Source organism: Hirundo rustica, chromosome 11 (genome assembly GCF_015227805.2).
Source record: "Hirundo rustica isolate bHirRus1 chromosome 11, bHirRus1.pri.v3, whole genome shotgun sequence".
NCBI lineage: Eukaryota > Metazoa > Chordata > Aves > Passeriformes > Hirundinidae > Hirundo > Hirundo rustica.
This window is the reverse complement of record NC_053460.1, coordinates 4,313,503-4,329,161: the sequence shown is the minus strand read 5'-3', so window position 1 is coordinate 4,329,161 and position 15,659 is coordinate 4,313,503. Positions and strand designations below refer to the sequence as shown.

Here is a 15,659-nt window from a genome sequence, read left to right as displayed (position 1 = left end):
TCTGTGCTGCTTCAGACTTCGCACAGCTCCTGTTCTCTCGGTGACAGAACTAAAGAGCAGCACTTCTTTGAACCCAAAGCATCTCCTGAGCATTTTGTTTGCTCTCACTCAGCAGCAGGCTGCTGGGAATACATGTTCCTCTCATCAGACTCTACTCTGGGTGTTATTGCACGTTAATTATGATGGCTGAACCCAAACACATGCACAGGATTATTTTTCTGAAACATATCTGTCCTACTGAGGATGTGTGTGCCGTGATACTGATTACATTGATATAAGGAGAAATGATGAATCTTAATCACACACCTAACTGCTAAGATTTCTAGTAGGAGAAATAACTCAAATGTGACCACTTTGCCTTTTGAGAAGATGCTTGATGTTCCTTTATGTACAAATCCTGGAAGCATTACAACTATGCACTTATAATTAAGCAAATTATATTAGTGAATTACAATTAAATAATAAAAAAAAAAATAAAATCAAGCACTGTGAATTAGAATTATTCAGATGGGTTTTTTTCCCCCAAATTACAGCATGCATTCCTAAAGTAAAAAAAAAAAAAAATCATCACCGAAGTTGTCCTGATTATTTGTATGTGCTAATATTTTCCAGCTAAGGCTTTTAAAAACACAATAACTCACTAAACCTTTTTCACTTGTTATGCAGCATGTGGAGCTTTCTAGAACTAGCAGTTTATATTTAATGAAAGCTGATATTCTGCATGTTCAAAATGTATTTCTTAGAGACACAGCAAGCTCCTGAAACCCCTGTCTTCCCAGAGTCAAATTCACTTACATGTGCTTGCTGCAGGGGAGCAATAGTTCTTTATAGCACACGAGGCCCTCCCATCCTATGAGAAAATGAAATGTGGTTGTAAAAGAAAGAGAGGCTTCTTATGGTGTTGACCAGCAGCTTGCAACAGAAATTGTCCCAGGATCTGGCTTGTTTATGACCTGTGTTTTTCTGTGGCCCCCAAATTAGTGGGAGAGGTAGAGGAGCTGAGCTCAGTGGGACAGCAGGGACAAAGCATTGGGGTGCAGGTAAAAGTCCAGGCAGGAACTGCAAAGCCGTGGGGCAGAAGATCCACGCAGAGCCAAGAATCTCCATCCTCTGTGGGAATGAACACACGAAACACCTAAAAAGGGCTGTGCTCCCTCCTCTCTCCCTGTGTCAGGGCGTTTCCTGCACTTTGTGCTGATCCATAGGCTCAGGGGAAGAGTTCAGAGCTATAAAATCACAGAACTTTCAGGTCAGAGTAGGGTGTTGTGTCCATTGCCCCCGAGATGCAGTGTGTGGAGGGCAGGAACAGGGAAAGGCACTTTTCTTTCCACTGACTCATCTTCTGTGCCCGGTGCTGCCCCTGCACGGCACAGCTCAGCCCTCCTGCTCACCCACAGAGGCACTGTACTGCCCAGCAATACAAAGAAAATTGCTGTTGAAAGGAAAAAAAAAAAAGAAAACAAGAAGAAGGAAAAAAAAAAAAAAAAAAGACATTTTCATTTCAGATTGTACTAGTTTGTTTTTTCCTGGTCACTGACTTTGGAGGCCAATATTTAAAGGCATAGCAGATTCAGGGTGCTCAGAGTTCTCTGGGAGCAGCATTTTCCCTTTTGATGGACAGGGCTACTCTTTGAACCCCGGGGGAATTTAGACAAATACATGACTTGGCAAATCTGACCTTGCTGCTTTGCGGGGGCTGGTGTCAGCCACGAGGAATAGCTCAGTGTGGTGTGATTAGTTCAACAGTTGCCATCCCCACCAATAAATCAGTGACCTCCTGCCCTGGATTGCTCTCTGTCTGTCATAAATCACTTCCTACAGGGATCCAGACCACATCAGTGTCAACAATGTAAAATCTGCATCACTTTTGCACGACTGCTTTGCTGCTTTAGCATGGGAGCACCCATCAAGGTGCCCTGGACACCGAAGCCCCTGGGTGACCTGCAGGGTTGAGAACGGGTTTATAGATTACAACCACTTACAAAAGTTGCTCATGAGGCCCATGCTTTGCACTCCTGGAGGGCTTCAGCTGTCATTCAGTGACGTGGCAGGTTAAAATCTCCTCAACATTAAAAGCAGTTCGGGGACTGGGTCACTTTCAGGCTCTCCTAACACAACGAATTGCATAACAGGACTTTCCACACATATGCCAATACAAACTACCCACAAAACCGTCAGAATATAAACTACTACAAAAGAAGAAACTCTTTCCTCTCTTTGGCTGCTCTGCTGGAGGATAAGGCTGTCCCTGACAGGCAGTAAAGGCAGCCTGGATCTTTAAGAGCAGCAGCTGCCAGTGCAGCTCCTCCTGGGAACTTTGGAACAGTCCAGGGTGGAAAGCCTGAGCTGCCTGCCTGCGAGGTAAGCGCTGCATGCCTGATCTTTAACTTCATCCTGCAGTTTGGGTCAGCCCCTTTGGGAAAGCTCACCCCAGTGAGTCTGCATACCCTGTGCACAGCATTGCAGGTGTACTGGCAAAGCACAAACTACAGGAACTCCGGGGCTGATGGAGAGAGAGCATTGCAAGGGTGCTTTCCAAATGCAACATGGAGTGTTTGAGAACTAAACTAACCCTGTATTTAGAGCCAGAGTGCACAAAAAATACAGCTATTAACTCACAGTGTAACTTAGAATCAAACAAACAGTGCAGGCTTGTGCAAGAGGATCCAGCCTTGGAAGTCCCTTATGGTTTTTAGCAGAGAAGAACTGATCCTAATATTCAGCCTAATTACAAAAGGACCCAGCGATCCCGAGGGACACGTGCAGACAGGCAGAACTAACATCTGAATCTCACTCCCCACGAAGCTGCAGGAAGGCTGAGCAAAGCTCAGCTGCTGCAGGAGCAGGAGCAAACAAGGCTGAGGCTCGGGATATTTGGCAACTCGGTTTTGGAATGCAAGCTGTCCCCCAGGAGAGGGCTTGCTCACTGCTGCAGCCTCATCGCTCACACCGCGGGAATGGCTGTGCCAAGGAAAAATCTGCCTCCAGGAAGGCGAGGGAGTAAACGCTGATTTATGTGGATGCTCCCTAATGTCAATGATGTTGTAGTGCAGCTTTATTATACTTAAACCTCTTTAAGTATTCATTGAGATCACAGCACATTTTGCGTCAGGCACCGCAAGGCTGTCTCTGAAGCAGGCTTCAAATTGATGAGGGAGGAGAAGGGGCAGCTGGGGAAACTGAGGCATGGGCAGGGAATTGCCCAAAATTCTTTCCTAATATATTTTCCCAAGGCCTCGTTTCCAGTGCCCCATGGGGGCTTTCCATGGGTGGATAAGGGGAGCTGGTTTTATCCTGTGCCTTCCCCATGTAATGGGGACACCCAGACCCAGGAGATGGGTTATAGGGAAGGCATCAGGCCTTCTGCTGTGACCCAGAGCAGGGACTGGAATGGTTTTGTTTGGAGGCAAATTCCAAGTAAGTCAGGCCCACCAGGCTGATGCACTCCTCTGGACTCCAGCTGGTCACAGAGGTTCAGCTCAACACCCTCATGGGGTAAAGACGTTTCTCTCTTCCTATGTAAAATTGCTGAAAGTGAGAACAGAAAGAAAAATGAGGCAGAGGACCTCAGGATGAGCCTGTCAGTGAACATGTGTGCTGTGTGTTGGGAAGGAAATGGCTTTCTACAAGTGTTTCCAAGGAGATCCTGCCAGAGATGAGTGCCCTTGTCCTAAAAAAGGGATAGAAAAAAAATCATAAAATGCAGTATATCAAAGAGACATTACTGTTTTTTCATGTAGGCTCTTTGGGTCCTTTTGAAGTGAAAATGTTTATTTCTTATGCCCTTATTGGGATAATCCTCTATTCTGTCCCATTTTCCTGTGGGTCTGAATGTTGATACTAGTGCAGATCAGGATCAATACAACCAAGTCACGTGAGTTGTGCTGCTTGCATCAAGACTGGGGTTAAAGTCTAGAGATTAGGCCACTGGATGCGCTCATCTGCTGGGGTGGGGGCACTTCCACCTGTGGATTTGAGGTGGGATTTTCACAAGCTTCTGGCATGGACATGGGGTGAAACTGCTGGGGGGGAAACAGTTGGGCCAAAGCTGAGAATATTCAGTGGAAGGGAGCTTGTCCTGTCTCATCCACATCAAAGGATTTTTGGAAAATCCTCCCAGGGAACATTCATACAGTTGAAGGAAGCAAGAAATCCTCAGACTTTTTAGAAATTAACACAGCCTTTAACAGATCATGAATTGCCCTGAACAATAAATATCCTCGCATGGAAAAAAAGCCACATTAAATCTAAACTAAAGGCAAAAGAAATCCTTGCAGAAAGAAGTCACTGAATTAGAAGTCTTACAGGGAACCTTTTGTATCTTGGCCACACAACCAGTCCCATTGACAGGGTCTTTCTGCTAATGAAAGGAGATCAGAGATACAAAGACACAAAATATTTCCAGTAATTTGATCTGAAACTAAAGCCTTTCATTTGTAAAAGATGGTCAAAGAAACCAAAGGATTATGAACATGCCTTGTATGTACTTTTAGATCAATTCCTTTGATCCTCAGGTTAGAAAAATTAAAGTCCCTTCCTTTCACAGCCAAAGCTCTGTCTAAACTCCCCAGGGAAATTTACGAGATTAAGAAAACAACGATCTACTTCACATGGAAACCTGTCTGAAATGGTGACACATTGAGACATTAATATCAGTTAATTGTATCCATGAATGCAAAACCTTCCAGTTAAATTACCTGTGGGATAAAGAAAGAATTGCTTACCTGGTACAGTAAAAGAAACAGTAAGATCTTCCTGTGACTTTTATGCTGGTATGGTGTGGCAGCTTTTCTGCAAACTTCTTGTTTCTTGATTTTTGGATGTGGGATCCTCCTCTGTGGCCAGAGATTCTGTTTTGGCATGTGCTGTGTCTTCCTATGGGAAAAAAACACCCACCTGGTTTGAAGGCAGCCTCTGAGAGAGGGAAAGCATTATTGTCACCTGTTCCTGTCCTTGTCTCTTTTTAAAGAAATACTTAAAATTCTTTTAGATCCCCAATAAAACTACATTTGCAGGCTGGTTAACCTGTGCCACAGAAACAGCAGTGAACCCCCTGACAGCTGCACAGCAGTAACTGGCTACTTTTCTGCTCACACAGGCAAAATGAACATTCGGGAGTATTTTGGAAGAATATCTTTCGACAAGCCCCATAAGGATGCAGACTTGCAAACCCTGACAGCCATCTTAGAGCATCACATCCAGACCATTCCTTTTGAGAACCTCAGCATGCACTGCGGGGAGGCCATCGAACTGGATTTGCAGTCTACTTACGACAAGATTGTGAGGAAGAAACGAGGTGGATGGTGCCTGGAAACCAACCACCTCCTCTTTTGGGCCTTGCAAGAATTAGGGTACGACGTCTGTATGCTTGGTGCAAACAGCTATGAACCAGCAGAGAACGGATACACTGCTGAGATAAACCACGTCCTGCTGAAGGTGGTGATCGAGGGAGATTCCTACATAGTAGATGCTGGGTTTGGTGGTTCCTACCAGATGTGGCAGCCACTGATGCTGATTTCTGGGAAGGACCAACCCCAGGGCCCTGGCATTTTCCGCTTCATGGAGGACAATGGCACCTGGTACTTAGAGAAAGTCAAAAGGAAGCATTATATTCCTGGGCACAGTAATAATGCCAACCCTGACACTCCACAACTGGAGAATATCCGAAAAATACATAGATTTACTCTCGAGCCACGGCATATAGATGACTTCAAGGAGCTAAATGCGTACCTCCAGGTGTCTCCAGATAACATCCTTCAGAAGAAGTCAATCTGCAGTCTCCAAACCACCAGTGGGGTCCTTGCCTTAGTTGGATGGACCTTCACTGAGATGCAGTACAACTACACGGAGGGCATGGACCTGGTGAATATCACAACCCTTACAGATGAAGAGGTTGAGAAGACACTGAAAGATAAATTCAATATAGTACTGGAGAACAAACTTGTACCAGTAAACGTTCGTGGCTTGCCACCTAATTTAGTGGATAAGATCCAACTGTAACACTGTGTGAGATGGATCTTTAAATAGCCAAGAGGAAAATTCTAAAATTAACATTAATTACAATAATCTCATTTTTAATTCGAGCTAGTCACCAAGCTTGGTAAATTCTAGTACATTGCTAATTAACTGCATATATATATTGCATATTTTTTATTAAACCTCTCCTTCTTTAGAAACCAGAACATCTTACTAGCTCTGTTTTACTCATATGGAAATTGTTTTTTGACTCCTTAACTTTTTGTTCACCTTCTCAAGAACTCATTTTCTTGCAGATATATTTTGTGGAAAATGAGAAAAAAAATGATGCAGAAGGAGAGGTTGTGTTACCATTTTACAGGAAAGACCTCTAACCTTTTCTGGCATTATTTCCAATCTTCTCAGCAACTTTTACAAATTATTCACCTCACTTAAGAGTCTTAAATTAGAGCTGAAATTGGCTTTAAAGACTTTGTAGACAAAAAAAGGTTAAGTCTTTCTCAAAACAAGCCACCATTGGCGTTGATGAGCTTATGAAAAGTTGAAAGACTTGAGTCCTGTTCCCTTTTCAGAAATCAACTTAAAGTAAGATATCTATCCAAGGGTACCTAACCCCCCCCAAATCTCTCTAATTTTGAGTACCCACTTTTTCTGAGTCTGATTTATCTGTGTCTCTGAGCTCAAAATGAAATCTGTAGAAGATGAGATGACTCAACAGTCAGGCTTTTGGTATGAAAACTGGAAAAAAAGATCAAACTGTAATCTAAACTTTTGGGACCAAGCCTTCATTTGATGTCAAGAGAACATGACAGTATTATAGATAAAAGTCTTCATAATTATTACAAACAGTATTCTGCACAAAAGCTACTTTAAAAAGTTTGGATGCAAAAGAAAGCTCTGGGAAGCAAGGACATGACACCAGTGTGATATCCACAACACAGAAGCCTTTTACCTGATGAAACCTGGGGTACTGTACAGGATGTGCCATGAAAGAGAGTGACAGAAGAACATCAGCCAAGGAAAAGACTTTAATGCTTGTTTTAGTCAACCACACAGACCTATGGGGCACCTGATGTGCCTAAAACTCAGGTGGTTCCCCAGGTGCAGTCTAATGTGCTCTTTGCCTTTCCCAAAGAGGCCCCCTCTGATATTCCACCTCCATCAAATGAAGTGGAGACAGGCTTGACTGGGGAAGAATTAAATAAACAGAACTGCAACACTTTGAGGGTGCAGGAGGCCAAGTTTTAGAGCAGAAATGCAAAGCAATATTTGCCACGGCATTCATTAGGTATGGCAGATCCACAATAACTCCCTGCTGCAGCTGAGGAGTTGAACAGGCTGAAAAAGTTCCTGTGTGGGCAAAGAAGGGTCATTTGTGCATCCCTGGAGCTCAGGGACACACAGACTGCAACACCTTGGCACCTCAGTGTACCCATCAGGGCACAGATGAACATCCTCCACTGCAAAGTGCTGGTTTGCAAAATAACAGTATTTAATTTTAAAAACTTACACTGCCATATGAAACAGCCTACTGTCATTATTTAATATGGAAAACGAGTTCATTCTGGTCTTAACTAGGGGAAAGCACAAACATTTACTAATAGAGAAGAAACAAAGTTTAATTTGCTCACGGATCAGTGAAGTCCAAAAATGTGAATTCATTTTGGATGGACTCTGCCCTTTCTTGGAATTTAAGATTCTGAAGCGAGGGCCAGCAGAGCTTTGAAAGACAACCCTCACAATCTGTATCCACTCCTGGCTTCACTGACTGCTGCTCCTGTAATAAACCACCCAGAAACTGAACACCTCAATAAATAAAAGGGATCTCATAAGAGGTAAGTTTATTTTCTTAAAAAAAACCCACCAAAGAAAGATAAAAAAACCTGGTTTCTTTATGATGGTAAAGGCCATGGACAATAACGTAAGCAACATTCTCTAGGAAAAATGTTCTAAAAATGTGTGGATATAGAGTTAAAATATCTCCTCTTAAACAGGGGCTCTCAAAGAGGGCAAAACACTGATGTGCAATTTCAATTCTACCTTTTACTCTTCAGGAGAAACTGCACTATAAAATAGATTCTTTTGTTTAGGTACAATAGTAGATATGAATTTAGAACTGCAACTTCTTGTTGGAAGTCGTGCTTTTAGATACTTAAATTTGTTTAAAAGTCTTGCAAGTGCAAAGGAAGCAAAAGTTCAGTCTAATAATCAATGGATTTCTGCTTTAAGGGAATAAAATTACAGCTCTTTAAAAATAACTTAAAAGAATTACAGACTCTGGATTGTGCAATCCAGAAAGTCTAAATGCTGATGATGCATTAGGATAAAGGAAGACAAATAACATATTTTCAACAGTGGAATTGCTGATACTGTGTATAGTCCTGGTAAGGAATATTTTTGTATGAACACTTTCATTTGCACCTTTAAATTATTCTGCTGATGTTTTTCTCTGCATAAATCACAGCCACATTTGTGGGATGACCTTTTCAGTACCTGCCTTTTCATCTGGTCTGTTCACATTTCAAAAGAACAGTGACTTTCATCTTCTGCAGTCCAGATCTAATGCTGATCAAGCATATTATGGAGCTGCAGGAAGAGACTACAAATAATACAAACTTGAGAACCAGCTTTATACTGGTGTGATCTCTTTAGCATTCACAGTCAGAGCGATAGGATCAGACATACTCAGATTTTGCAAATCGAAAGTGCCATCACTTTTATGTTACACTTAACAAATATTCCATTGAACATATCCTCCAACAATGCACTTGGATATCACTGGAAGCTAAACTCCTCTCTGCAGAAGGTAACCCGTAGTTTTTGCTGGTGCTCTCCATTCACTTGAGACAACCGCCTCTACACAATGAATCTGCCACTGAGAATCATCTTGAGAAAGCCTAGTTTGCAGTAAATATTCAACAGTTCACTGCTGAATTTAAGGATTGGTGAGTTTTGGTGAGGAAGTTCGGGACCAGAGAGAGTAAAGCAGCCCCTGTTCATTTTCAGGGTGGCCTGTGAGACCCAGGGCACAGGGGGAATGGAGATGTGCTCCTTGTCTTTTGGGCCACTCGCCTCCACTCAGATCCACTACTCCAACACCAAAATGAGTTTCTACAACACTCAGAGCAGACACAAGACTCAGTGGTCTGTGACTTTTTCAAAAGTTGGAGTTTTTTCAGCTACAATTATCTGAATAAAGCTTGTCACTTTAGTTTTTGTGTTAAATTTTTGTAAGTGGTGGAAGAGCAACGTGTACTGAACAAGCGATTCATTTACTGTCAGGTCCATCAGTGGCAGACTCATGAAAAGAACATGTGAATCCTGGCTCAGACTGTCCTCCCTCCCACTGGCAGATGACACAGCCTCCCCCAGTGACAGTCCTGTCACAGAACGGTGGCTTTAGACCATTTCTCATGAACCCTTGCACACACTCCCCAGCATGATCTTACATTTCTTCTTAACCCTGCTGTTACAATGCAAATACAGCAAATCCCCATCTCGCAGCCGCCTTGTATGAAACTGAAATGGCATCGGCTGTTTGCCAGAGGGATGACTCTAAGAAGAAAGCAAACCCTCATGCGCACCGCTCTTTGGTCAGGGAACCATTTGATAGGACTACTTGTTTCCTTTAAAAGCTTTTCTGATGAGGTTCAGTAGATTAAAGAATCTTTGCTGGCAGAGCCAGGGTAGCTTTTTACAGCATCATAAATCACTGATGTAAAGAAACCAAAACACAATTCCTGCCTTTACAGGTGAGATGAACCTTGAAGAGTATTTTGCAAGAACTGGCTATAAAGGCTCCACTGAAAAACAAGATTTGGAAACCTTAACCGATATATTCCAGCACCACATCCGTGCTGTTCCCTTCGAAAACCTCAGCATCCACTGTGGGGAGAAAATTACTTTGGAGTTGGAGCACGTTTACAACAAGATTGTGCGGAGGAAGCGGGGTGGCTGGTGCATGGAAAACAACCAGCTACTGGGCTGGGTGCTGAAGAGGCTGGGGTATGACACCAGCTTCCTGGGAGCGTACGTGTTCAACCCCCACCAGAACGCCTACGCCACCCTCATGACCCACCTCGTAGTGAAGGTCGTCGTCGACGGCAAAGCCTACATCGTTGATGGAGGCTTCGGTGTGTCCTACCAGATGTGGCAGCCCATGGAGCTCGTGTCAGGGAAAGACCAGCCCCAGGCTCCCGGTGTTTTCCGCTTCACGGAAAAAAACGGCGTCTGGTACCTGGAGAAGATGAGACGGAAACAATACATCCCCAATCAGAGCTTCTCCAACTCGGATCTGCTGGAGAAAAAAGAGTGTAGGAAAGTTTATATGTTCAGCCTTGAGCCACGGACAGTGGAAGATTTCCGCTTCCAGTGCACATACCTCCAGACCTCTCCAGATTCCCTCTTCACAAAGAAGTCCATCTGCACCCTCCAAACCACCGATGGATTCCGAGCGCTAATTGGGTGGACGCTCACTGAGACCAGGTACAACTACAAGGAAAACATGGATCTGGTGGAATTTGTAACTCTCGAAGATGAAGAGGTGGAAAAAACCCTCAAAGAGAAATTCAACATCACCCTAGAGAGAAAACTTGTCCCCATTAATGTTAAAGGATCTTACACAATCTAGATGGCCAAGAAAACCTGCAGCAATGCTACGTGTGTACAGCACCTTCCACAGTCTGTGCAATCCCTACTGCAAGGTTATGGGATTCTTTTGCAGGTGACTGAAGGATATGTACATTAATATGAGATTAATGTGAATTCCACTTTGGGAAAAATCAGAAATTTAAGACTATTGAGTCAGTTAGGTAAAATTGTTTGCTGGGAGATGACTGCTGTTCAATTTTTGGCACAAATGTAGGATTTGATTTGAATCTGGTTATAAGCTTGGGTAAGAAATATGACTGGGGAATTTTGGGCTGCCTGTAGCACATGAGTATGGATTATTAATTGTGATATGCTGCCAACACATTTTCTAAGGTTATTATAGGGAGACAAGTCATCTGTGAGCATTTAGACAATGAAGTACACATTTAAAATTTCATATTTTACAAGATCCAACCACTCACAGCTCATCTCATTCCTCTACCTTTAATATGAGTAAAACATTGTCCTCTTGGAAAGGAGCATTAGGAGACATAATTCTTTCACCATCATCCTTCGACAAACCATAGTACAAAATGAAAATCATCATCATGTGCATCCCTCCGGCCATCACTGCAGTAAACTGCCCCAAGTAATTTTTGGTATGTAGCTATTCTTCTGGTGATGAAAATTCTATATATTGCAGCGCTATTGTGGCTGATGGGCTCTAAGGAGATAACTACTAAGCTTTGTTTCTGAGATGTAATCATCCTATAAACTGTGACTGGTACTTAAATGTCACAGCTGGCTTAGATTTACTTTCGTCCCAAAAGGGGTGGAAATTCTGTACTTTTAGGACTTCATTACATTTTTATATGAAGCTAAGCCCACTATATCCTTAATTTTGTCCTGCAAACATGAGTGTCCATATGGCTGTCCTGAATGTGTACCCCTTAGCACAGGAGCTTTAATGCCATTAGTGTTTGTTCATCTGTATCAAAGCAACCCAAGGAGCCAGCCAAATCTAAAGGAAACGTTTTTTCACAATCGTATTTCCCCATTTTTCAGAAATGTTGTTCCTCCTACTACGCTTCTCTGCAAAAAAGCCCAACCCAGGAAACCACTAAGAAAAGGGAAACATTCTTAAATGCATCAAAAATTAGCAGAAACACTGAAAAACACTCTTTCTCCCACTCTGTAATAAGTCTGAGTATTGGTTGATTCCTCCCACCGAACAGTCTTTTTGTTCAAAGACATCATCTGATCGTTAATCTCACAAATGCTGTAAGTGTATACCTGAAAATAAATAAAAGGAAAATAAAGACATTACGAGTTGTTTTAGGCACAGCTGCCCCCAGCTGCACCAACTCCTGCACACACCATGTGCCGAGTGAGAGCTCTTCCCTCATGCTGCTCATCTGCTGGCCAACCCTTCCCACCTCAAACTTCTTAGGATCACAGGATCACTGAGGTTGGAAAAGCCCTTTAAGATCATCGAGTTCCACAATCAACCATCACAACAATGTTCACCATTAATCTCTGCCCTCAGGCGTCACTTCCAGGGATGGTGACCCTGCCACTGCCCTTGGCACTCTTCCAGTCCTTTCCAACCCTGTGAGAAAGTTTTCCTAGTATCTAATCAAAACCTTCCCTGCCATAACTGGAGGCCATTTCCTGTCATCTAGTCACTTTTTACCTGTTCCTTGGAACCTGTTACCTGCCGCTTCTTGAACTGAACAGGCCAATATCGAACAAATGCAGCAGTGGTGTTGGAGAAGGTGAGTTCCTACAGGTACCTGGATGAAGAGGTCGTAGCTGAGGGAGATGATCACTGAAGAGGAGGCCCAGGAGTCATCTCTGCAGGGCTTGGCAGCCAGCAGCTCTGGGCTGATTGTGGTGCGTGCCAGCTCTTTGTGTGACCAGCCACGGTGGCAGCTCATGGCCTGGTGCACAGATAGTTGCACAGGGATGAGGAAATGAGAGCCAAGAGGTGACAGGGGACACTGAGAGACCTCACAGAGGCCAGAACACAGCTTTTCAGTTAAAAATGGAATGATGGAATTTGCTCAGTAACTTGTGTTCAGGTTATTCTCTCCTATTAATGTCTCATAAAGTGTTTCTACCCCTTTCTAAATAATTGATCACGACAAGGTGCTCCCCTTCCAAAGACCTCAGGGAACATTACAAGCTTCAAACCACTGACCACCTCCATTGTGTCTGATGGGATTCTCATTTATCCAGCTCACCAAACCACATTTCTCTGTGCCATCAAGCACAGCTGTTTTAGAGTCCTGAGGACAGCCATTAACAGGGCGGTTATTTTGCCTCCCAACTTCCCTAGTTTTCCTGCTGTTGCTCCCAGATAATTTTGGTATGCAAAGGTTTCTTGGGCAGTCATAGGCTCCTATCAGCATTTCACTCGGCCAGCAGTGATGGGACTCACCCAGCTATCTCTTCTACTGTTTGGTTTTTACCAAACATCTACAGTGCTGCAGGTGACTGAGGCTTCCACCATCCCCCTGACTCCCATCTGTTAATAAAACTCTCTAAGAGGGATTTTTCATCTTGACGTGACAATTATAAGCAGGTCCTCACTGAGAAACATGAAATCACACAAAGAAATGTCAACACATACAGCTAAGGAACAGTTTCACAGTTTAGCTAAAGCTCCCCAAAAGCTGATGAAAGCAGGTTATTGAGGTGTGAATGCCAGGCCCAAAATGCCTCAGAAGTTTGAGATGAGAATGGTGTAAAACCAAACAAAGCCAAACAAGCCCCGAGGCCTCATGCTGGGGTTCCATTAGCGAGGCAGTATTGTAGAAGCTGATGTTCTCCCAGCCTGAAAAGAAAAAAAAACCACCAAGTCCTTAAAGCATCAGCTCTCACAGAAACTTGAATTCACATGCAGTAGGGAACTGTGGGATGCCTGCCATCCTTCCCTACCATGATGCTTTATTAGCACTCTCAGAGAAAGGTTTAATGAGAGCCTAAGTGATTTTGCAGTTTTTGTTGTGGACTGTTGTTCAAATGAAGCAAAACAAATACTGAGAAACTGCCCCCCTCCGCCCCTAGACTCATCTAATTCCAAATACAATTTAAAAGCATGGTATTCCAATCAAGAGAAAGACAAGACAATTTCTTTTAAAGTCTGAATGCTGGATGAAGTCCCAGAATCCCAGCCCAGCTGCCCATTACACACACAGGCAATGCCCAATTGCAACGACAGCCACCCGTGGTCGTAGCATTGCATAACGGAGTGTCACATTAGAGAACAAGACACAGAGCACAAGAAACACGGTTCAAACTCCACGGCACCACTGAACATCCTGCCCCTCCCCAGGAACCAAAGTTTAATTAGCTCAAGCATTACTAAATTCACACTGGATGGCTCACTTCAGTTGGACTCTGGTCCTGGACTTTCTAAGATCCAATACTAAGCAGAATAGAAGTAAAGAAACATCAGCAAGAAAGATGAAGCTGTTCTATACTTCCACTTTTTCAAGCCCAGCAGTTATTACAAAATAAGCACCACCAGCCTGCCAAAGGGAGGGACCAAACTTCTCCTGACAAGGGACAGAGATATGTGAGCTGTCAGTGAGCACCACCTTCAACCACACTGCAGGGACCTCAGGGTCACAGGCACGAACGCTTCTGGTGTCTGGTAACACTTCACCAGTTTCATTTTGCAGGTAGCCATTTCCTGTAATAAAAACACTACTTACCCAGCTTGCTTCTGTTTTCAAAGAAGAAACACTTTTCATTTAGAAACACGACCACGTGGGAAAGTTCTACAGCTTAGGAGCTTGCACATAAAATGTACTGGAGTCTGTTAGAGCCAAGAAAGCCTGAATCAATGCAGGTTTGCTTTATGAATATTTCACTGCTATGCTTATGCCTCTGTCAAGAGTAGTTCAAGCACAGATTTTATACAGCAGAATGTTTCTACCTCAGGTAGGAAGCTCGAGTCAAATTTAAATGCATCCATACATACATGTATTTATACCATTGCAAATGCAGACAGGTATTTCAGAAGATCCCACCATGCCTGTCTCTAACTCTGTAGTTAAAGTACATTTAAAAAGTCACAGAGGGCCGAGTTTTGGTTTTGTCTTGTTCACAATAACATGCTACAGATGTTGCTTTTAAAGGTGCATTTTGCAAATCTCCCATGAATAAAAGATTGTGCTAAAAATAAGTAGCTGGTCTTACTGTAGCACTGAGCCACCAGCTGAATGTGAACAGCAGAGCCCCCAGATTTAAAGACATTAAACTCATATCTACCTTTTCTTCACAGTTGGTGTTGGGCATGTTTAGGAAACAGAACCAACCTTCCTCTGTCCCAATTTATGGATTTTTTAGGAAGCTCTTTAGCTTCTCCTGTGCTCATCCATGCACCTTGCCACTCACATATCCAGCCATCCCTCAGGAAATGACATGAAATTAAGGAGGCAGAATGCCCTTTGATGAGAAATTACCCCCACTGGACTGAACAGAACCCTGCAATGCAGGAGAGCTCTCTGCAGAACCCTGAAAAAGGAAGACTCCACACAGAATTCATCTCAGCCACCGCTGTTATCAAAATAGCCCAAAAGCTTCTTTACATGGCACCACTGGGAACCTGCCCAACCCACGGTCTCTCAGGACATGCAATTGCAGCGACATCTCCTGGTTGCTGGTGCTTCACCAGAACACACTTTACCCCTCAACTATTCAGCACAGCTATGCAGAAATTCACTCTCCATTCAAGAAATGCATTCAGAGAGAGAGGAATAATTTTCCTACTAATAAGCAAAGAAGAATAATGGGATATATTCCAAGTTTTTCTTGTGATGACCAACAATAAATCATTTCTTAGCTCAGGTCACATCTTCCATAGGAAGAAAAATCTCTTGCCATCATTAACTCCGTTTCAGCTAGCAGTAATATATGATCAGGTTTTAAGTAATTGAACCAGAAGCATTTAATTAGCTCTGAAAAACTACCTCAGATCATGAATCACAGCCTTTCCACCTGCACAAAGTCCCCGTACTAGGTTAAAAGTATATTTCTCTTTCCATGTGTGATCCATCTTGAATATCTAATTAGCTGCTCCTGAT

General features: G+C 43.2%; 2 protein-coding genes across 2 annotated transcripts; both read left to right on the top strand.

The window, feature by feature from the left end:
- The first annotated feature begins 5,103 nt into the window (after positions 1-5,103).
- Positions 5,104-6,000, top strand: LOC120757677 (arylamine N-acetyltransferase, liver isozyme-like). The gene has a single exon (XM_040075213.2). It carries the CDS (start codon positions 5,104-5,106, stop codon positions 5,998-6,000), a length of 897 nt encoding a protein of 298 aa, XP_039931147.1.
- A 1,678-nt stretch (positions 6,001-7,678) lies between these two features.
- Positions 7,679-11,885, top strand: LOC120757679 (arylamine N-acetyltransferase, pineal gland isozyme NAT-10). The gene is made up of 2 exons (XM_040075214.2): positions 7,679-7,811; positions 9,729-11,885. The coding sequence occupies exon 2, from the start codon at positions 9,734-9,736 to the stop codon at positions 10,604-10,606; it is 873 nt and encodes a 290-aa protein (XP_039931148.1). The 5' UTR covers positions 7,679-7,811; positions 9,729-9,733; the 3' UTR covers positions 10,607-11,885.
- The last annotated feature ends 3,774 nt before the right edge of the window (positions 11,886-15,659 follow it).

Coding starts and splice junctions, on each gene's coding strand:
- LOC120757677 (XM_040075213.2), top strand. CDS start 5,104: ATGAACATTCGGGAGTATTTTGGAAGAATATCTTTCGACAAGCCCCAT.
- LOC120757679 (XM_040075214.2), top strand. CDS start 9,734: ATGAACCTTGAAGAGTATTTTGCAAGAACTGGCTATAAAGGCTCCACT.